The sequence below is a fragment of the Cavia porcellus genome, unplaced genomic scaffold (assembly GCF_034190915.1).
Source record: "Cavia porcellus strain 051 isolate PalLab524CR breed Dunkin Hartley unplaced genomic scaffold, mCavPor4.1 scaffold_11, whole genome shotgun sequence".
NCBI classification, from domain to species: Eukaryota; Metazoa; Chordata; class Mammalia; order Rodentia; family Caviidae; genus Cavia; species Cavia porcellus.
In genome coordinates this window covers 35,839,180-35,862,635 of record NW_026947494.1, presented here as the reverse complement: position 1 = coordinate 35,862,635, position 23,456 = coordinate 35,839,180, and the positions used below count along the sequence as shown (strand labels likewise).

The following is a 23,456-nucleotide window of genomic DNA, read 5'->3' as shown; positions in this document are numbered from 1 at the left end:
ACCAATGATGTTGAACATTTTTTCATATATTTATTTGCCACTTGTAATATTTCTTCTGAGAAGTGTATATTCATCTCAGATGATTGGATTGGGTCTTTAAATTTGAGAGATCTGATTTTTTATTTGTTCTAGATATTAGTCCTTTGTCTAATAAGGAACAACTGGCTAACATTTTTTCTCACTCTGTAGGTTGTCTTTTCACTCTAGTGCTCAATAACTACTCCAAATTCTCTTGTAGTTGAATGCTGAAACCTACTAATATTTTCTTCCAACTGAAATCTACATTTTTTAAAGGAAAGGACTCTGATTTATCCTGTGAATGTCTGGCTCACTACTAAAGTAAATGGAATTTTCAGGATATTTTCAGTATTCTCGATCTGCAATAATATTTTGTAGCAGTCAAATTTTCCTTGTTTTGAGCTACTTTTTCAAAATGTAGCAGAAATCAGCTCACTCTGTGTTTAGAAGAAGCTTTCAGATTTAATTATTTTAATCAGTTTTGATAAATCATTTCAGTACTCATTAGTTATTCTGTCTATTATTTTATGTACAAGGATGTGCTTATCTACAGTGGGAAGTAATGCCCAGGAAATGGAGGAAGTCTGGTGTCAAGAGTCCTTCAAAGGGAAAGAGACTTTTTTGGTTTTGCCATCTTACAGTAGGGTTTTATGCTTCTGTATTTCTTGCAAAAATCAAATGACTTGTACTGCATCACATGTGCCACATAGTAAATTTTAGTCAAAGATGGGCCATCTATACAATGGTGAGGTCTAGTTATCTTAGTTTGTGTAAGTACCCCAATGATGTTCTCACAATGACCAAAAACACCAAATGGCATGCTTCTCAAAATATATGCCCACTGTTAAACAATGCAAGAATATGCCTTATTACTTTAAAAATTTTCACTTTTATTAAATACTTATATTTAAGTGTTAATTTCTCCTAGTTTTCCTAGATTCCTTAAAGCATGCTTAACTTATTTTAAATTATTAGTATATACAAATGCTCTGTATACTATTTATAAGATTCTAAATAAATACCCCTTTTCAAAACATTCTGAAAGAACTCAGATGCTGTGTTTGGTATGTTTATATGATTTTCCATTATGCTAATGAAATATTAATGATACATTGCTCATATTTTCATAGCTGGGCAGAAAAAGAAAGAAACTAACTTCAGGCTCTGTGAAAATTTGCATGCAAGCTTATGATGTAGTTAGCATCTGTCCTTGTTCACAGACGAGCAGCCAAGGTCTCAGAGATTAAGTGACTTGTGCAAAATCCCATAACCAGTACCTAACAGTTTTAGAATGAACTGAAGCCAAAACTGTCTGATGCAAAGTCTGGGTCAGGCTCTTCCTTTGACTTCTCATTTTTCAAATACTCTTCTCATATAAGGTAAATGTTCAGAAAGTCAGTGCACTGTTTGTAAACTCTCAGATAGAAAGCATTATTATTACCTGTTTGAGAGGTAAAACACTTGCTCACTTCAAGACACTGGAGCTTAAGGGCTAAAGGTATTGCAAGTTGTCACAGTATGTTAAAAAGATACTGCAAAGTAAACAAAATCAGAAACAACCAACATCTTCAGGTAATTGTCATATAAGCTGCCATTTAAGTACAGGCAAACTTAGTTTTATTTCTCCCTCCTACACTTTATCCTTTTACTATACTACAACCATCACTACTTTTAATAACTACTACTACATGTTTCTCCTCACCTCATCATTGTTATTGCTATTATACATTTAGAACAGAATAAGAGAATAAGGTAAGATGGAGATAACTGATATTCCTGCTTCCTGATATTAACAAAAGAGGGTGATGAGTCTGTTTTGAGGCTGGGGGTAAAGGAAAGAATCAGGTTCTAGGAGAATCCAGGAACAGAGATGGAAGTAGAGGAATAAACTATCATCCCTTCCATCTTCCAAAACACATTCATAAACACAATACACATACTCCTTCCACTGCTGGCCAAGTCCTCCTTCCTCCCAGACATAACTGAAAGTCTGCTTACATGCCAGAGATCCCCTGCCACCTTTCTTAACCATTTGAAGCAACAATTTATTGAGAATAAATTTTAAAAAGCTATGATTTCCAGATTACTAGGTCACTTGTAAAGAATGTGAACATCTTTGTCAACCTGGTCTGTGGGAAGGTGGAATATAAATAAAAACATTTTGATTTTGACCATAAAAAAGCAGATATAAAGTGGTATTATATAACTTTTAAGTGGTTGATCAGGTACTCTAGCCAGCTGCTCTGCCTATGCTAATTTTACTGTGTATGTCTTGGTCCCAGAAATTTCTAGTCTTTATTTTTTTAAAATTGAGAGAAATTTTGACATAGTGTAAAGGACTAGTTTTTAAGTTTATATTTCAAGACTTGACAAATACATATGGTCTCACCAATATGTCTACCAAATTAGAGGAATACAATGGTCTTTCATAGCACAAAATCTAGAAATGCTGTACTAGACCATTGAAGAGGAAAGTAATTCCTAGTCAGGGACATAAAATTTCAAAATAGCACTTGAAATAAGAATGCAGATTCCTCTGTCAAGAGGAGAGAGCAGAAAAGCAAATGAGGGCACTGATGCATTGTTATTAGAGCTTGGTTTTTGTTGTGATTTCATTCATGCTACCTTCATGTTGGTGAGCATCTCCACTCTGCATTAGACTTTTGTATAAAATTCCTAGGTATATATAAACAACAAATAAGATTTTCCCCACATTTGTACATTGGTCTTTGACTAGCTGTTATTGATACCATGTAGCAAAGCTCTTGGTTGCAATTGCTAATCATTCTTATTCATATTTAGGAGGGTGTATAATCCTACCTTAAACTTTACACAGTGCTGTACAATGTTTTATACTTAGCTGCTTCTCAATCATAATGTTGTAATTATAATACTTTCCCACAAGCATCACCCACATACTATAATTATAGTCAAAGCTAAGGCTATGTTTATAGTGTACTAAAGCAGATGAAATTGTTTCATGTTAAGTGATTAATTTATCTCCTCTGTTTATAACAGAAACAAGATAATGGAAGAGTTATCAACATAATATGCTTCTATGAACAACAATTTCAGATACTAAGAAGCCAGAAAAGAAAATAAAACCTTAAAAACTCAAATCCCAATATAAAAATTATATAAGACAATTCCCAGTCTAACAGCACAACATTTCTAACTTGCAAATCAAGGGCAGGTGAGATGTGCTAGTGGCAGATGTGAAATCTCAGGGATATTCTCTCTTTCTCTTGATGTAGAGCATGAGCACATACCTCAAGTGAATTTGCAAGATAACATCATACCTATATATTTGATGGTGATATATATATGAATATGTACTATATACATTTACCTAGAGCATATGGAATCATTACTCTACCAAGTGTAGAGAATGTCTATTCTGCAGGACCATTCATTTTTTTTAGATATGTATTTGTACCCATTATGGGTCAGGCATAATTCAGGGTGCCAAGTACAAAGCAAAACACAAAGTGGAAATTTCTGTCCCCATGGAAGTTTAATATGTAGTTGTCCTCTCTTCTGGTTATTTATTCTGAGAAAATAAAAATAAAACTTTTATGAGTGATGCAGATTCACCCTTATCAGCTTGCATAACAAAAGCTCACTCAGTTAACTATTGAATGAAGCCTACTATTTTCTTAACACGTAGGCATCAGGCCTAAAAATAGAGAATGAGTGGAAAATTCTGGGTTCGTTTCTAATCGTATGTGAGATCACCTTCTGTCCCTTTGACATTGATATGAGCAGAGACTCACTTCAGTTTTGCTACACCCTTGCTTATTCAGCCTTTGGTTTAAAATGTTTAATATAATGACATTTTTCAATTTTTCCTGCTCTAGGAACCTTACATATAGGAAGAATAAAAGGTAACACTGTAGGAAACCTATAGTAGCATTTACCTGGTGGAAGGCAAATTGTGTGTAAGCTTGTATTTATTAAAAGTGTATTTTCATTTTCTTTTCAAAATAGGACAGGTTACAAGTCAATGCAAACAAGCAAACACATATGGTACAAGGTACACTACTTGGTTTTGAGGAGATCTAAGTCTTTGGATCCTAGAAATCAGTCAGCAACAGTTGAAAACTGAGCAGTTTTTCAAATTAAATGATCTTTTTGGTTACAGTTTTGATTTCATATTTTTACGTGAGCTTTCACTACTATTCTTCCTGTAGTGCTCTCAAACTCAAAGCCCTGGCCTGGGATGACGGAGCAGATGAAAGTGACAATGGGGCAGGCAGTACAGCATGGGCAAGGGCAAGGTGGCTATATATAAATTTTCTGTGGGCCCGCAAATACATGCTCTTAAGCTATGGCCTCAAGGGCAAGTAGGCAGAAAGTACGCGCAAATAAAACCCTATACTTTGAAAACTGTGGATAACTTTTTAGGTCATGGTTAGATCAAACTCGTTGGTTATCTTTGCCTTTTTTGTTTGTCTCTTTTAGGATTGATGGTAAGTTAATCCAAGAGGATAAAATGTAAATGCTTCATGGTCACAGAATATTGGAATCGCAAAGGGCCAAAGCAATGCTGGCTATTTTAAAATCACTTTATACATTGCTCACACTGACAGAGGTTGCACGCAAGAAAATACAGCTCTATTAGTTAACAGCAGCAAGGAGACCTTCAACATGAGGTGAACTCCACTCTGACCTACCCAGTCATAGTTTAAATTCCAGCTAAATCATTTGTTATTCCTTGGCACTTGGAAACAAGTCAGTTTTTCAATATTAATTTTTCAGTAACATACACTTCAGCTAGAACTCACACGTATTCTTGTTTTCCCACAGTAATTCTCTAAAGTTTGCTCCATGGGGGCCTTTCCATTTTTCTGACATATTACTCTACCCACTGGTAAGACTAATTGAATGGGTTCTACTGTGAATGTGAATTGTTTACTTAGGAATGGAAGTTGAGACCATGTGTTCATGAAGAATTATTCAATTTTCATTATGAAATTTGTAAATAAACAGAAAGTAAGAGGCATGGTTTAATGAACTATATATTAATCACCCAGATTCAACAATAAGAGTATTTTACCAATTCTGTTTTCTGTATTTCATCTCTTTTTACACAATTGTATGCATTCATTCACAACTCTAGATTTGTATATCTCATTTTTAAAAACAATATCAGTATCACACCCAACAAATTCACAATAGTTGCTGAATATCATCTAATATCCAATCTGTGCTCAAAATTTTAAAAATATCTCTCCAAAATATCATTTGACAGTTGATTTGTTTGGATCATGATGCAAACAAGGACCATCTCATGTCTCTTAAGTCTGCTTAATCTATGATGCACTTTCTTTCTTATTTTTATTATTTTATTATTTGAAACAGGGCCCTGCTATGTTGTAAAGGCTGGTTACTAAGTTCTAAACACAAGTGTTCTCTCCTTTCATCCTCCTCCTTTCATCCATCCCATCCTTTCATCATGGGAGATTAGAAGCATGTGCCACTGTACTTGGCTTCTTTTTTTCTTTTTATTATATCATTTTTTGTTGTTGAAGAAAGCAGACAATTTCCTTTAGATTGCATTCTTCAAGGATCATTTAAAATGCTCCTCTATGTTTGTTGTTTCCTATAAACTGGCAGTTCAATCTGGAGGTTTCATTCAATTCAATTGAACTGTCATGGGCAGAGTCATTAGGAATGATACTGTGGACTCCTGAAACAGTACACACACAATGTCTTTGGATAAGGTGGGGTCTGAGTTCAAGCCATTGTTAACTGATTCACCCAGTAGAGAGTATATCTAAGTATTTATCATTCACTGATTGTCTTATTCAGATGGATTAGAAAACACTTTTTCCACTTTTTCTAATCTTTCCAAGTCTTCTGCATTTATTAATTTGGATATATTAAATTTTATTCCACTAATTATTCTGAAATGTAATGCATGCAAATATTCAAGCTGCTATATTGTTTTACTTGATGTGACAATTTTTAGTACAATGGCATGCCCTAGAAACCTGCAAAAATGCATATAATTAAGGTAAGCACTTTAAGAAGAGATCCTGAATTAGGGTAAACTCTAAATTCAAGGACAGGTTTCATTGTAAGATTCAGAAAAGAAGAATAGATGCAAGTCATTCATAATATTAGTGTCTCTTAGTTCATTAAAATGCAAGGTTTGTGCTAATGTGGATTGGAGAAATATTTATGCCCACATCTTGTGCCCTGAGCAACTACTTTAAAGATAACAACATGTAATGTATTAACTATTGGTATTCTCCTATTATTTTGATGTAAAATTTTGCTTTACTTTTTTTTCCAATAAGATAAGACTAGATAAAGAAACACAGGAAAAAGACAAGATGAAGACACAGGCAGAGATAAGAATGGGCCTAAAAAGCAAGAAACACCAAATTGACGGCAGCCATCAGAACCTGGGAGAGTGGCATGGAACAGATTTTCTTTAGAAGCTCCTGAAAGAACCATGAGGACAAGTTGATTTTGGATTTCTGGCCTTCTGGACTGTGAGAAAATAGATTTCTGTTGTTAACCAAGCAGATTGTGGAAATTTGTTACAATAATTATAGAAAACAAATACACTATGCCTGAGTTCTGTCAGTGTCTGAGGTAGCGTTCCACCATTCATTTACTGAAAATATACCCAATGATTCTGACTGTGTGCCAACCAAGAGTCACCACTTTAGTACCCTGAGGCTTTCAGAATTGGCAATCTATACTGAGAACCCAGGAGAATGTTAGACTTTCCCTGTGGTTTTAGAATCACCAAATATGCCCCTGCCATTTATCTTCAAGTCTGTTTTAAGAGATAGTGTTCTCAACAAAAATATATTCACTCTTAGAATTTTCTGTTCCATTGAAAATTCTATCTTTTCTTAATTATTTTTGTTAATAACCTCACTTCCTTGAATGTCTTTTTGATATGATTCTTCCCTGTCAGTCTTTTGATTCCTCTAAGTACAGTTAGGAACATCATCAGTCCATCCATAATTAATAACTAATGAATAAGGCACTTGCTCCTAAATATCTCAGCAAATAGAAGTTTGAAGAATGGAAAGCAGTTGGTGAATATTACTCTGCTTTTCCTGGTCTAAGAGCTTTTCATATTGTGGCTTATCATACCTTAGAAAGTTGTTCTTTAATGTTCAAAGAAGATAATTTAGTAAAGAAAACTAAATTTTGGAGAACTTTCCAAAGACAAATTTTACCTAATTCAAAAATTTCCTTCTAGATGACCTTTTACTCAGGAAAAGCAGAAAATGTAGGGTAAAATATAGGACAGAATGCACAGCAATATGGCTGGATGAAGTGGTATAGAGAACATACTTTCTTCTTATGTATCAGAGTTCTGATCAGAGCTTCTGATCTAACTTTTCCATCCAGCCACAGCATGAATCAAAGAGGCTCTCAGGGACTAACCTGGGAACTTAACTATAAACTAACATATCATTTATGTTGCTGAAATTGATCCAGAAAAGCTCCTTATACCTTAATTTCTGAAGCAAATTCAAATTTTGACTTAGAGATTCCAAAAGCTTATAAATGTACATAAGAAGAACCCAATCTCAATAGCAAGGATATCTGTTATCTGAAATACTTTGAAACAGATGCCTTTAAGATTAAAAATCTTTTTTAAAATTTTGGAATGTCTCCATATATTTAATGAGCTATCTTAGGGGTAAGATTAAACATGAAATTTACTTAAATTTCATACATACATAATTCTTGTAACCCGAAAGCAATTTTATTCAATATTTTCAGTATGCCAGTGTTTTGACTGTGACTCATTAAATGAGTTAGGTATGGATTTTTTTCATTTATGGTACCATGTCAACACTCAAAAAGTTTCAGATTTTGGAATATTCTGGACTTTCACAGAATAAACACTCAGCTTGTGTAACTGCATGATTATCAACTAATGCCTCATCTAGGCACTAAGTGTTCTAAAACCTTAGTGAAATGAAATTTGGGATGAATTTAGTTCAGTTAAGGTAATGTTGCGCTTCTGGAAAGTAGAAAAAGTTTGTTCTAATGGAATAACTTTTAGTTATCTGTACAGTCTAATCTCTTTTACACTTAAAGACAGTGGCTATCAAGGAAAGGAGAAAGGACATGGGATAGTCCTACTAGGGAAATTTATAGTGATAAATTCTTGCATCAGGAAAACAGAGTGAGTTGAAACAAAAAACCTAATGTTGCACCCCAAACTTCTAGAAAAAGAAAGACAAGTCAAGTCCAATCTCCTATGAGAGAAGAAATGAGAAAGATCGTAACAGAAATTAATTTGATTGAGACTAAGAAAACAAAACAATGAACCAATGAATCGAAGGGTTGTTTATTTGAAAGATTAAATAAAATTGATAAACCCTTAGCCAAACATAAAAAAAGGAAAGAAAGGCCTCAAATCTATGCAATTAGGAATACAAAAGGTGAAATCACAGCAGATTCTGCAGAAATCCAGAAAACCATCAATACCTACTTCAAGAACCTTTACAGTAATAGAATGAAAAGCATAGAAGAGGTGGACAGATTCCTAGATCATATAAATTATCAAAGCTGAATCAAAACTATATAAAATTCTAAATAACCCAATACTTGAAAATGAAATTGAAGATATAATTAAAAAGTTATAAAGATAGCCCAAGTCCTGCTAGATTCACTGTTGAATTCTATAAGAAATTTGGAAATCTGATGACATTACTCTACAAACTGTATAATGACATTGGAAAGGAAGCAATATTGACAAAGTCACTCCTGGAAGCAAGTATTACCGACACCAAAACTAGAGAAGGATCTAACCAATAAAGAGAACTACAGGCCAATCTTCCTAATAAACATACATGCAAAAATCTTCAATAAGATACTGGCAAACAATGTGACAAATCAGCAAGACTACATACCATGACCAAGTAGGATTATCTAGGGATGCAGTGACAATGTACCATAAGCAAATCAATAAATGTAATACACAGTTCAACAAAGCCCAAGACAAAAGCCACATGATCATTTTAATAGATACAGAAAAAAGCATTTGACAAATTCCAACACTCATCCATGATAAAAAACCCTACATAAAATTGGAATAGATGGTCTTTATCACTGTCTGATAAAAGCTATCTATTATAACATCATACTAAATGGACAAAAACTGAAAACTTTCACTCTAAAATCAGGAACAAGATAAGGATGTATGCCATTACCTTTCCTATTCTGTATAGTTCTGGAAACATTAGCCAGGGCAATCAGACAAAAAAAGAAATAAAAGGAATAAAGATAGGAAAGGAAGAAAACCTCCATAACTCCACCAAAACCCTTCTAGACTTAATAATCAAATTCAGTTATGAGGCTGGATATGAAGTCATCACTCAAAAATCAATAGCATCCCTGTACAAAAACAACAAACTCACTGAGAGGGAAATTAAGGAAACCACATCTTTCATGATAGTATATATATACAAAAAGAAAGCAGAAGCAGGAATCTATGTAACAAAAGAAGTAAAAAATCTTTACATTGAAAACTATAATAATCTGAAAGAGGATACCAGAAAATAGAAAGATATTCTTGGCTCTTTGGGCAGGGGAATCAACATAGTGAAAATAACTATACCCCAAATATTGTTACACAGATTTAATGTGATGCCAATTAATATACAAATAGCATATCTCACAGAATTAGAGAAAAAAAAATCCTAAAACTTAGTTGGAACCAAAAGAGACCTAGAATAATAAAAATAATTTTGTACAACAAAGGCAAGACAGGAGGCATCAAAATCCCTGACTTGAAATTATACTATAAAACTACTATGGTAAAAACCAAGAAAACAAAACAAACAAACAAAAAACAAAAACAAACAAACAAAAAATGCAGACCCAATGAACAATGGAACAGTCTAGAAGACACAGAAACAACTCCAAACACACTCAAACACCTTATCTTTGATAAAGGAGTCAAATACCTTCACTGGAAGAAAGATAGGGTCTTGAATAAGTGGTGCTAGAAAAATTCACTTTCCACATGATATACACCAAAACTAGACCTATGTCCCTCATCGTACACTAAACTAAAACCAAAATTGATCAAAGGTTTAAATATTAAAATATAAACTCAATCTGCTGGAAGAGAGAATAGAAATCTTGAAGATGCTGGTGTAGGCAAAAACTTTATGAATAAAATCCTGATCACACAGGAAATACCACAGAACAACCACTGGGATCTTGTCTATTAAGAATCTTTTGCATAGCAAAAGAAATCATTAACAGAATGAAGAAATGACACATAGAGTGGAAAGAAACTTTTGCTAGCTGTTCCTCAGACTACTATCTAGAATATATAAGGAACCCCAAAAAAATCAAACCTTCTAAATTTAAAGACCCAATCCAAAAATGTGAATCTTTGAGACTTTTGTAGGAACTCTCTGTTCATTTTTGTTTCTCATGAAAAGAAAACAAAGAAAGAGGAAATGCATCCACCGCTGCTGGACTTGAGGAAAGAGTTATGTTACTTATCTGTACTAGTTTTAATGTTGGTAGAAAAACATCAAACTTGAGCACCATGAAATATATGGTAGTACCATTCTCATCATTGCATTTCTACATTAGCTCCCAAGTAATTCATAGAACACAGCATGGTATTCATTTAACAAATCTTCATAAGTTTCCATTTTGTGCAAGGCCCTGACAAAGTCATTAGAGGTAAACAGAGCATATAAAGATAAATAAAGCTCAGTCTCTGCCCTCAAACTACTTGCAATCTAGCAAGAAAAAAAATATGTATAGATAAGCCACTTGTATTTAATGCAAAAGACACACAGTTTCAAAAGGTTTTAGGATTTACAGAAAGGAAAAATTCACTGTAAAAACAGTGTTAGTGGTTTCTCAATCTTGTGTGATTGAGAAAGATTTCTCTTGTGTGATTCTGAAGACTTGTGTGTTTTGCCTGGCAGAGTTTCACACTGGCAGGTACATAAATCCACATGTGCTGATAACAGAGAGCACAGATGGACTTGCTGAAAATATTGCTTTTATAATAATTAAAATTTGAAATTTAAAAATTCTACTTATTAAGGAACCTCAATAGAGAGAAAAGAAAAACTATGGGCTGCTTTTCCATGACACAGAAAAGGCCAAAACATAACCTGCCACAATAAAGACATGAATGATACTTGTGTATACCCCAAGGGCTCACAGGTGGCCTTAAGATGCACATTTGCTGTGATGCTATGAGGTCCTAGGGTTATAAGACTTTATAGTACACAGTTTCCTAAAGGAAAGTTCTTTTATCTTTATTCTTTAGCACATATTCAGTAGTAGCAATTTAGGAAACAGCTACACACTTGCAAAATCAAATTTGTTCTTAAATAGGAGCTGTGTGTCACAATGACTTTTCATGAAATAAATACGGTATGACGATGATTCATCTCAGACAGCCAGTTGCAGGAAACTGCTCATGACATCCGTTACCAAACTTTCATGTGTGTTCAGCTGTCATGTGCGGGCCTAACTTTAACAGTAATGAATAAACTAATGAAATGTCTATATGCCCATTACCAATGAGCAGATAGTGTTAATCCTTCCTTCACAATATTGTTTATTTCAGAAGAGTTGACTATAAAATAAATGAGCAGGGTGAATTCTGTGTTTTCATTTAGAGTAATTACAAAATTGAAGACAATTCTCTACAGGAAAATAAATAATACCTATGCTTGAGTACTTTGTTAAAGCCATAAATCTTTTTTACATGGGAGTGCAGTTTGCTTTTTATACAGATTAACTTGTATAAAAGCCAAGACAGATCTACATAAGATTAAAAAATATTTTATTTCTTACACAAATGTATATTATCTGAAAGGATTGATCATCACACGTAGGAGCTATGTGAATAAAGGGCCTTCTGGAATGGCAGTTTCACATGTCCCCTCCCAGCAAGAGGTTCCTCTGTGCAGAAGCTGGAGTTCTCTTGAGTCCAGTGATTGATGAGTTGTTTTTGAAACCGTGGGACTAAGCGGCAAATCAGTGGGCTGCAGGCAAGCACTCAAAGGTCACCGACAACTGGGTCGCTAGCTTTTTCAAGTCACAAAAAAAATGTTCACTACCCACTGGGGTCACCCAGGGTAAAAGTATGTTTGTCTTGGACTTTGTCCTTAGAAAATGTGTGTTGTACTTTGGCAGAGCAACCGTGCTAGGAATCAGTGTGTGCAGTACACACAGGCAGACTAGAATTTTTAGGGAGACCCTTAATCATTCTTTTCTGACTTAAAAATGTACCTTGAAGATGGAGGCGTTTATAACTATTTTCTTATTACTTGGTTTCCAAAAGAAATATAAAACTTGGCTAAATATATTTACCATCAAAAGCGATCTCCATTCCAGAGTTTCAATAACATCAGGCTTAGCGTGTGCACAGAGAAGAACACGTCTCTTATAAATAAGTGGTAAATATCTGTTTACTACAGATTATGGCTCAGCACTGAGTGTTGGAAGTTAAAGGAGAAAAAAAAGTTTAAAACCTAATATTTACCTTATAAAGAATCTTTATTTCCAAACCAATTACGTATGAAAGCAAGACAGTGTATATTAAAGCACAAAGACGTATGAAACTAATGCCAGGAATTATCTGAATATTTCAGGCTGGAAAACACTCACTGGAGTCTATATTTAAGTAAACACTGCTGCTTTGTTTGAATTATTACTATACATTATCTACACTTCAGTTTGCTTATCTAAGAATGGATACATAGCACTGCACTGGTATTTTCTTTGCTCTCTATTTGGTGTTTGAGAGACCTACTTAAGCTGTCTTCCTTTATACCTCAATTTCTCCTTGTATAGACTATATAATTCTATTTGCAGGGCTCATATTTTTTAAGAAGCAAGAAAAAGGATAGATAATATTCCTGGAATGCTTGACATCATCTAGAGATTAGTGCTGCATGTGAGACAGGAGGGTTTACCTTTCATTTTGGTGCAAGAAAAAGCCAACATAAACACTGTTTCCTTAAAAGGACTCATAAGAATCTGTGTTTACTTACTGAATCATTTGCTAAATCCTTTATAAACAAGTAGACTGTCAAGAATTTAAAGCCAGCATCTACTTCAGAACTGTCTGTTGGTGTTGTTCCCTAATGTGTGTCCAAAACTCAAATTCCTTGTAAGAAAGAAATTCTGCACATTTGCTCTAAGGCACCATCCCTGCAAAGACATACTTGCCTTATGCTGTGTCTTAGCTGTGTTGTCAAGTAGTAAGACCTTAACGCAAACGATATCCGGTAAATAAGAATGCTTAAAACTGAGAGAGCTGTTCAGCAGTTATGTGGGCTGTGATGGGAAGCAGCGAGGAGTAGGGCTACTAACTAGTTATTTCTGTGCAAAATAAAGTGCCGGAGGAACAGAAAAACAACTCCACAAAATAGTCCTGCAATTTGTCCCAATATCAGTTTGTGACATTAATTCTATAACCTGAAGTTAAGGTTTCTTGAAAGGTTTCAAAGATAGACTAAGTATTTATACTCAGCAATGGACAAGAAAATGTTCTTTTCCTGCATATCTTTATCCTTCAACTTTAATAAATGACCGCTGATATGCATGGATGAAACTAAGTTGTAGCCAAAGATTACTTAAGAGATTGGAGTAAGAGTTACTTTTTTTTTTTTTTACATTTTTTGTGCATGTGCAAAATCCAACAACTATTCATTAAATACCATGTACCAGATATGTAAGACAATATAAGATTTATAATATATCTCTAGTCTTATGAATAATACAGTTTAAGGGACAGAAAACTACAGTAAATTGAACCAAATGATGTGATGACTTTGTGATTCAAAATAAAGTTAAATATATATTATACCATAAGTTAAACCTGTTAATTTCAATCTAATACACATTAGAATGAAACAAGAAGCATCAAGAAATACAGTAAGTACCATGGAAGCTTACAATGAGGCCACATAGTCCTCTCTCTTTCAAATATATCAACACTTGTAATTTTCACAATTATCTTATGAGGCAGCTATCATTGTTTCTATTTCTATTTTAGGGACTAAATATTTGAGGGATTAAATAAAACAAGTCAGAGAAATCATGAGACTTAGATAAGATCATGCAGGGGGTATCCGATAAGATTGGGATGAAAACTAATGCTGTCTGTTCCAGTGGCTGACTTCTGAATCTACTGGGCTTCAGTGTCCTTCCCCAGAGTGAGAAAGGGCTCCCGTGATTCCAGGGTGGAAATATATATCCTCTTGGGGGAACTAGGATAATTCTGTGGATGAAGTGATCGTATTTACATACATAATACTTGCTTTCTTAAAATTTTAGATGAATTATGCTTCAGAGGCCAGTCAATGAAATTTTAATACTTTGTTCTTCTTGGATATTTATTTTATCTCAAGATAGAAATGTCACTGGTTATAAAATTTCTGTTTTTATTATGACACATGGAAAATTCAGAAAAAGTAATCACCTTTTTAAAAGGAGAGGAAGAAAAACCCTCAAATAGATGAACATTTAACAAAATATTATATATTTGACCCAAATGTTCATCAAATCTCTGAAAAGGGATTTTATTTTTCTTTTCTTTTATGGGGCTTTGTTTAGAACATGAGTTGTTTTTGAAGTGATGCAGGAAAGGTATAAATTAGTATAGAGTATTCTCAGCCTATTTCACATTGAACACTAGATTTTGTGTAAAATTAGCTCCCTAGGTAGAATGTGAGGCCCTTGATGTCAGGACAGTATTTTACTCTCCCTGGATGGAGATGTCAGTGACAGGTGCACAGCAGAGTATTGGGTTTGAGACGTAGTGACAATGTTCACAGTGACACAGGGAGGTGATCCGAGGATCTTGGTTCCTACGCCTGGACGAGATACTTCTGATGATAATGGAGGCGCATGTTCAAGCACACACCTTATGATAGGTGCACACTGACACAGACCCATCCCACAGCAGGACTTAATTCATGGAATCATTCCTGGGCCAGGGGCCAAGTAATGTGTGATAAGAAAATACTAGAAAGACAAGAGCTTTTCTTGTGTAAGGAGGTCATGTCTATGTGAGTTACTATTATGTAGATGACACTTAGCTAGTCTTCTTGTCACAAAGACAGAAAGTCACAACTTGCCAGATGACTGGTAGGAAGCTATTCAACACATCTAGATGCTGTATTTCAATAAGCAGGGTGATTAAATGCTTCAGGCTTTGAACTAACAAATAAAACATTTTGGAGAAAGCATAATACTCCCTTTCCCCCCAAATTAGACACACTCTGGAAAACAAGTTCTATCATGATATACCTTCTAAAACCTGAGTAGGTCTTATTTGGGGGAAACACAGTACCACTTGAGGGAAAAGCAGAGGGTGATGTCTTAGGTGGAGGACAGTTCCTATGTAACTTGTACACCATCAGTAAAACACCCTTAAATGATTCCTCCTCATTTCTTTACTGAAAGCGAAAGGTCATTTTATTTGTTTAATGAATCTTAGGAATATAGTAGCTGGTATAATCCAAACATAATCAAACAACTACCCATTTTTTAAACTTTCCCTCATGTTACTCAGGAGCAGATTAACATGTCAGATTCTTCTAAATCAGGAGGATTGTGCAGGGTTTGTGGTCTGGCACAAATAACAAGTGGATGCCATTCGTTAAAAATAGCATCAACCCTCAATTTGGGTTACCTCCAAGGAAATTATGTTTAAATCGCACATTAGAAATTTACTCTGTAATTTAGTCATAAAATCCAAATTATGGTTTTATGATACTAGAATTGCCAGCAAAACAGTAATAGCTTAAGCTCAATTAGTCACACTGTCTTCCCTTTTTTTATTGCATAATAGGAACTCAAACACATGCTACAACTGGTGAAAAATATTTACCCTTAAAATTTAAATAAAAAGTACTTACTATGAGATCAGTGATTTTTATGTGATGTAAGAGATTTAGAAAAAGCACAAAACATGAGTTTTGACTTAACGTTGATTGCAATGAATTCATTCATGCACCCCACACAATCTAGTGAGTTCAGTACACAGTGTCAACACACACACTGAAGCAGGAGAACCACAGACCAAGTTCCACGGAAGTACAAAAGGCAAAAATCTGTTTGGGCTGAAAGTATTTGGGAAGCTTCCCCAAGATTTAATGTTTGAGTTAAGTCTTATGTATGATGTAGAGACTGTTGAAGGCCAAAAAGGGGAGGTGTGTCATTCCAAGGAGAGGAGACAGTTGTGTAAAGGGAGAATTTTTGAAACATACAATTTGGAAGGATCAGTTTAGCTTTCTGCTAATGTAATAATTAGATAATTACTTTAAAATATCGATAGCAATGATTTTAAAATGGCTTTAGAAAGAGGAAATTTTCTAAATTCACCCATTGTTGATTCATAACAATAAATCATTTCTTCTTTTTCCTTCCATTACTTTGGTCTTACTTCATCTCCAACCACAAGCAAAACTGATGAGAAACAGCTTTGTAGAGAGACTGAAAAATAAACCCTGAAAAATTGTTTTTACTTTTCTTTAAAATTTTGGTTTAGTGGCTCAGTTATCAATATCAAAGGAAATAGGGCAAGATAGCACAGTAGAGCATGGAAAATAACACTTGAGACTGCAACATGACTGAAATTCTTACTTGTTTCCAGGCTTGCGTTAACTCTTTGCAGACTCAGGTTTGCTCTGTTGAGGGTGACTGTGACGGCTGGAACAGAAAGAAGGAAACCATTAGTCATTTCTGCAAAATAACTGATCTGATGCGACCTTGTTACAGCATCATGGTCAGATGACAAAATTTGACCTGCTCGTTTGCTGTAACCCTTTTCTAAAAATTAAAATTGCATCTATCCACGAAAAAGAACTAATAAAAATCTGAGGAGATGGACACTTTTGCGCTTTGTTACCTCTGGTCTCATGCATAGACACAGTAGGGAATAATGAGAAAAAATGACTTCGTCTGGAGTTAAAGTTCAAACTTGAGTATTATCAAATGGAGAAGGAACAAAATTTTTAAAAGCAGTATAAAAAATAACAGTCTAAAAAAACACTTATCTTCAGAAGTAATAGAAATAAACCTGTGAACAGTCCAGGGAGTGAGGAAGGAATGAGGGTAAAACAAAAGTTGGAGGCTGGAGATTTAGCTCAGTGGCATAAGCACCTGCTTGGCAAGTATGAGGTTGTGAGTTCAATCCCTGGCACCAAAAAAGAAAAAAAAAGTTGGACAATAGAGACGCAGAACTTTGTGATGGAAGATGGTGTGTGAAGTTATCTATTATAAAACCAACTGTAACTTGATTAATACCAGTTTCAGGTTCTGTTAAAATCAGGCAAAAATGGAAAATGAGCAATGTACTTGCATTCCATGTGAGTGGCTTTGAAAATATCTCAGCTACAAAAGTGTGTGCTGTTGTTTGGGCTTGGTGGAGAATGTTGTTTGTCCAAACTCCCCAGGTCAGATCATGTTCCTTCTGGGTTATACTTAGAGCAGCAATTGTGGCCCAGACCCACAACAAACACTGAGCTTTTCCTCAAGGCCAGTGAAGCTACTATTTGTGATACTGTGAAATATATATTTTGTCTTCTTCTTATTTGCAGACATATAAGCTCCTAAGTCCTTGGAAACTCTGGAGTGATGTGTAGTTTTTTATGCCAGAAAGTTATTTGATGGCTGGGGGCTTCCTCTCAGAGTCTGTGTGTTGTGGGTGACACAGTATACAATTAGTGTTGATCACAAGCCCACCCTAGGCAACTTATGGACTAGCAAGGTCCCACGTCAAAATAAAAGAGGGAAAGGGAAAAGGGAGAGAGAGAGAGAGAGAGAGAGAGAGAGAGAGAGAGAGAGAGAGAGAGAGAGAGAGAGAGAGAGAGAAATAGACAGACAGACAGACACTGGGAATACCGCTCAGAGGAAAGGCCCTGGATTCAATTCCAGTACCACATAAAAAAATGAATCACAAAAGTGAAAAAAAGTATATTTTTCCTGGAGTAAATAGCATATTACATATAAGTTTTAAGGTGACCAGAAAGCAAAGGTACATTTGTAACAATGCCTTCAAGTCTGCTAGTTACCCCGATACTCTTAAGTCTTTATTATTATCATTCATAGGTTGAATAACTCCTGTTCCCATCACTAATTCATTGCTGCAACTCAAAAAGCATTTTGCTTCATAGTCTTCTGCTCTGAGTGGAACACCGGAATGTCACTTTTATCAAATTTCAATAATTTTACATAACTTATAACTGTGAAATGACTTGTTTCACCAGAAGTATGCTCTGAGAAAGTTCTGATAACTCAAGGAAAAGCAAATAAGTTCACAGAAATAATAATAAAAAGGGTGGAGGCACACTTTTGGAGATGTTGGCCAGGCATTTGGCACAGATTGAGGTGAAGGTTCCACAGATGTATATTTATTTTCAAACTAATGACTTGTATCATTAAACATACACGGCTTGCTGAATGTCATTCATAATTCAATAAAGTGGTTTAAAAATAAGTTAAACATGGTAACACAAACATGTTAACTTGCTCAAAATTATCCAGTAAATTTGATTAAATTTTGACATGACTCTAAGAAAACTAATGGACATCAGAGTCCAGACCTCAGATATACAGTAAAGTTGACAAGCTTTCAAGAATAATGACTGAAATGGAATGTGAGGGTCAGTTCTGAGACCCCCAAGGACAGTGCTGAGTCAAACATCAAGACCAGAAATTCTGGGGAAACCTTAGATTCCCTGACTCGGATTTTTTTCCTTGCAAACAGACATCTGGTGCTTTCTCCTTTCTGACACATTTGGTGATAGTTTCATGAAGCAAAAAGCCTTACTCAGCCAACACTCTTTGCAATATGTGGTGAATCAAGACATAAAAGGAACAAATGGCATCCTTGTGGAAAGACCACAGATTTATGCCAGAGCTGAGAGGATGCTGGTTGCAAAAGTAAAGTGTATTGAATGAAACTGTGCTGTCTTAGCAAATGGAAGTGTCATACTCCGTAATCAATTTTAATTACTGTCAAAGACATGTACCTAATGCCTAAAGTGCTGATCAGGAAAAGAGAAGCAAGTAAAGAGCATAAGCAGAGAATTACAACTCCAACGCTAACAAAAATTAATGAGGCCATCACAAACTTTGATCTCAGTGATGACCTGCAGAGAACCCATTCATCATTGATTTCCAGCAGATCAGTAAAGTGGTCCTCTAGGGACTTGTAAATTCTAGGGTTATAAAATAAATTTTCTGCAGCCTTTTGCACCCTAGAGTTTTAGGTAGAAATATATAAGAGAGGTGGTCACATGTCGGAGGTTCAATGGAGTGGGTTTTGAGAAATCTGGACAAGCTTTCTGGGGAAAGTGACTCTTTGAGACAGGTGTTAAATTAGGGTAAACAAGTGATGAGAAGGAAAGAAGGCAGTTGGGCCCAGGCACCTTCTAGATAAAGGCAGCAAGGGTATGTAAAGAGCCAAGATCTGTTGGTGGTGGGTAGAACACCTGAGTCAGGATGTGTTAAATTGGACAAACCAGAGATGCACTGGGGAAGTTCCTGAAAAATAATTTAATTTAAGCTGAAAAATTAGTAATCCTAATCACATGCTCAGCCATGAGAGAAGATGGAGCTTCTCTCAATGGATTTGGCCAAGAACAAGATCCAAAGTCTAGAGATAACTGCAATCTAAGCTTTCTTTTCTATGCCCAGCTTATAATTTATCTCTTCAACCAAGGCATATATCTAGACCTCTGTTTCACTGTCTGTAAATTGAAACACGTATGTATACATGTATAGTTTAAATCAGCTAGTGCATGCAAATCATTTAGTCTACAATACATGTGACTTGTAAATGTTGGATACTCTTGTTGTTATTTTATTTTAATAGTATTAGGCAGCCACTGTCTTGACCATAGGGTTATGTCTTTTCACTTGGAAAGCTTGGCAACACTTTCATGTTGGGTTTTGTGGCTTAAGGCATTGCACTTAGGAGAAAATAATGGTGTGATAATCCAGCAAGAACCTGGCTGCTTAGATACTTCCCACTCAAGCACTGGGTTCTGTTTCTGTCAGAGACTCCAGAGTAAGGACTGCAAATTCACTTATATAAAAAATTCAGCCTGAGACTAAATACAGTCACTTCCAACTCTCTAGCATATTATTAAGGGAATGAAAGTGGGAGGATCAATGATGTGGTAAGTGTTGCAATTTACCAGTGTGTGTGTGTGTGTGTGTGTGTGTGTGTGTGTGTGTGAAAGGCATTTAGAACTTGAATAGATGGTACAGATGTAAGCCAAGGAAATAGAGTACAATAAAAAGCAATCACTCTATGCAAACATAGGAGATGATGCGTGTAAAATGGCATCTGACATAAAATAAGCGTTGGTCAGTGTTAACTACTGTCATTATTATTTATGGTTATGACAATGATAATGCTCATATGATTGTCATGGAATGTTTATTTCCAGACTTCCTCTGAAAGGTTGGGTTTTCTCCCTCGGGAAGCTGGACTCCCCTCAATCAGCAGCCACAGGGACCACTCTCATACTCCCGATTGTAATTGCTTATTTACCTGTACCTTATGGTGCCCAGTGAGTCCCTTGGAGTGTTTTTATCACTTTCATTTTTATAATCTGCAATAAGCACAGAAGTGGTACCTAGTAGAATAACAAAGCTTGCTGAATAAATGAAAGGATGAAGATGAGCTACAAATGCTTTAAATTTTGACTTGTGGGGTTATATGGGAATCAAACACAATTGGTTTATTGGCAGCAAATAGTGTCTCCCCTTGAAAATTTCATTTGTTGATTGCTTTCCTGTTTTTGGAAGTCTCTTAGTCCTTGATCAGATTCCTGAAAATTTTTCTGCTCAGATATCAACCTCTACAGTTCTGTTCAGATCCACCACTGCCTTTCTAGTCCTCCTTTCTGTCAAACTAAAATCTCCATTGCCAAAGAATATTCTTTTTGGAGTCTTTATCCCTCTCCAATCTGCCCCTGGGAAGGCTCAATTTCAAAGTGATTGTTGGCCACATTGATGCTTTACCATCCCGCTGCCTTTGAAGTACCTGGTTTGGTGGAAAAGTGAAAAAATATGTATGTGATATTTCTAGTCTGTTTATAGTAAATCTAATATGTACCAGGCATCACATGAAGCATATTTTATGGATTTTTCAATTTTTACTCTCCTAACAATACTCTGAAGTGGTATTATTATTAGTAACCTTTGATAGGTATTGGATTTAAAGTTAACTTGTCTAAGGGCCAGGCCAATCTAGGTTAGTAAGGTCCCGTGAACCTGGCTGCTTACATTTCTCTTCACTCCCCTCCTTGCCAGGTGACTATTCTGACAAGATTACGGGACGCACTGGAGAAATCTTCATTATACTTTTTTTTTTTTTACCCTAGTTAGAGCACTGTATATTCTTCAGGGCTCTATTAGTAGGGACTCCTCACTATTCTTCCACAGCTGATATTCATCAAGAGGTGCTTGATAAATCAGAAGACCTATTTATTCAGATGATACAGATATTCTGGAAAGAATATTGGCGGAACCGGATTGCTCATGCTTTAGGCAGAAACACCCTTCAGGCAAGAGTCAATCTGTGAGCAACAGGTAAAACATGTGGCATGCTGACAGTGCGGGCTCCTTTCACTAAGTCATGGGCAGTATTACTCAGCCAATTTTCATGTTGCAGTTGACCTTTTGGTCAAGAGGAACCCTTACTACTCCAAGTCCAGGGATTATCTTAAGTGGTAATTTCTTGTCTTTTGTGGCTCATTAGATTAATTGAGTTCCCACCCACGGTTTCTGTTGAGTTAAAGAGTATTATCTTATGTGCATTATGACTCTTGGCAGCTCTGAAAAAGCCTGGGTAATCTGAACAGGAAATTTCTGAGCCTTTCAAAGGGACAGCATTACCTCCGCAATCTCCACAAGGGAGTGTGTGTTTCTTATATAAGTCAATAATAAATCACAGAGCACATTACATGAGAAAGAGAATTTATACAAACAAACAAAAAGGAGCCATGAAATGATGCTGGTGGTGTCAAGCATTTTTAATGCTAGAAGAGTGGCTTGACAGTCAAATAATACATAGCAAGTTTGGTGGAAAAACCAGCATCATGAAAAGATGCACATGTACATGTGTAAGTCTGTAAGAGCTCTATTTTGCTGCATATGTGTTTTGAAAGTAGCTCAAGACAACCACAGTCAATGTGCATGAGAGATCATAAAGGCCTTTATTCTTATAGGCCCTATGTTTGGCTTAGAAGAATAAATGCAGAAGTTTCCTAATTACTTCAGCATTCTCATATTACTTTCCTGTCTGGCAGTGCTCACTCAGCATGGTAAGTTTTATACAAACATCCGCCTAACATAAGCTTATGCACGCACTGAGGACATCTACTTGCAATTAAGAACAGATATCAGAACCTGACTTTCCAAAGGTAGTTGTATCTGTGGTAAGGCCAGTTAAAAGTGCAGTGGCTTTTGAAGAACACATTAGAATTGGTGTTTTCATAAGAGGTATCTAGGGGAGCATTCCAATGAATGCTGGGTCTTAGCTGATGTACATCTCCCTTCCACAAAACTTCCCAGCAGTTCCTCTGGCATTCCTTTTCTTCTGCTACAAAAGCAATGAAACTTGCTGTCCAGCTGTCCCACCTCAAAAGTTTCTTTTCATTATGGAGAATACAGTAAGCAAGTCCCGTAGGATAAATGATAGTAAGAACTAGATTACTCACAATGCTAAAAAGGATCATACAGAATCGTGAGTTGGCATTGGACCAAGATCAATCAGGGGATATCCAGTCAGGACAATGTCATTGAGAATGGAAGGACAGATCAAGAGTCTATCAGATCAAGTCAACAAGTGTGGAGAAGGACACAAGTGTCTCTTCCATTATAATGTTATTTCATATGCTTTTAATACCTTGAACTTACTCAATGAAAATATAGGCTAATATAAATAAATCTAGAGCTGAAATGATAACTCATGGACAGTGTGCTGGAGCTGGCATCTTTCTCGAGTGTGTGTTCAGCGACATCACACCATTAATTTGAAATTAGCCATTGCGAGGATACTTAATTCACAAGTATTGGCAAATGCTGAAAATCAAGGCCCTCTACCATACAACCCTGTGTAAATTCCATCTCCCCATTCAAGGCCAGTTTGTCTTCTCCTTCTTCATTTCTTCCAGTTAGAATCTGTCTTTTCATTCTTCATGCTTCCATGACACTTAAAAAATACTGACCATGGTCAGTACAATGATTGATGATTGAAATCACTTATCATTACAAGACTTATATCTCAGTTATCTGACTTTCCCCATAAACAGTAAACTCATATTGAAGACAACGATCATGTCTCATCCTCCTTTTGACTTATTGTAGCATTACAAAAATTTTTTAAACACTGTAAAGGCATATTGTAAAGTAAGTAAATATTTATTTAAAGAAAAATTTTG

The 23,456-nt window shown here is 35.5% G+C and overlaps 1 protein-coding gene across 8 annotated transcripts in view; it reads right to left on the bottom strand.

Moving 5' to 3' along the window:
* Ghr (growth hormone receptor) overlaps nt 1–23,456 on the bottom strand; it is a 260,632-nt gene that overhangs the window by 63,515 nt on the left and 173,661 nt on the right. For all 8 annotated transcript variants that reach the window (XM_013152807.3, XM_063257859.1, XM_013152809.3 and 5 more), the window contains 1 exon segment: nt 16,642–16,707. In XM_013152807.3, the coding sequence (XP_013008261.1) occupies nt 16,642–16,707 (66 nt within the window).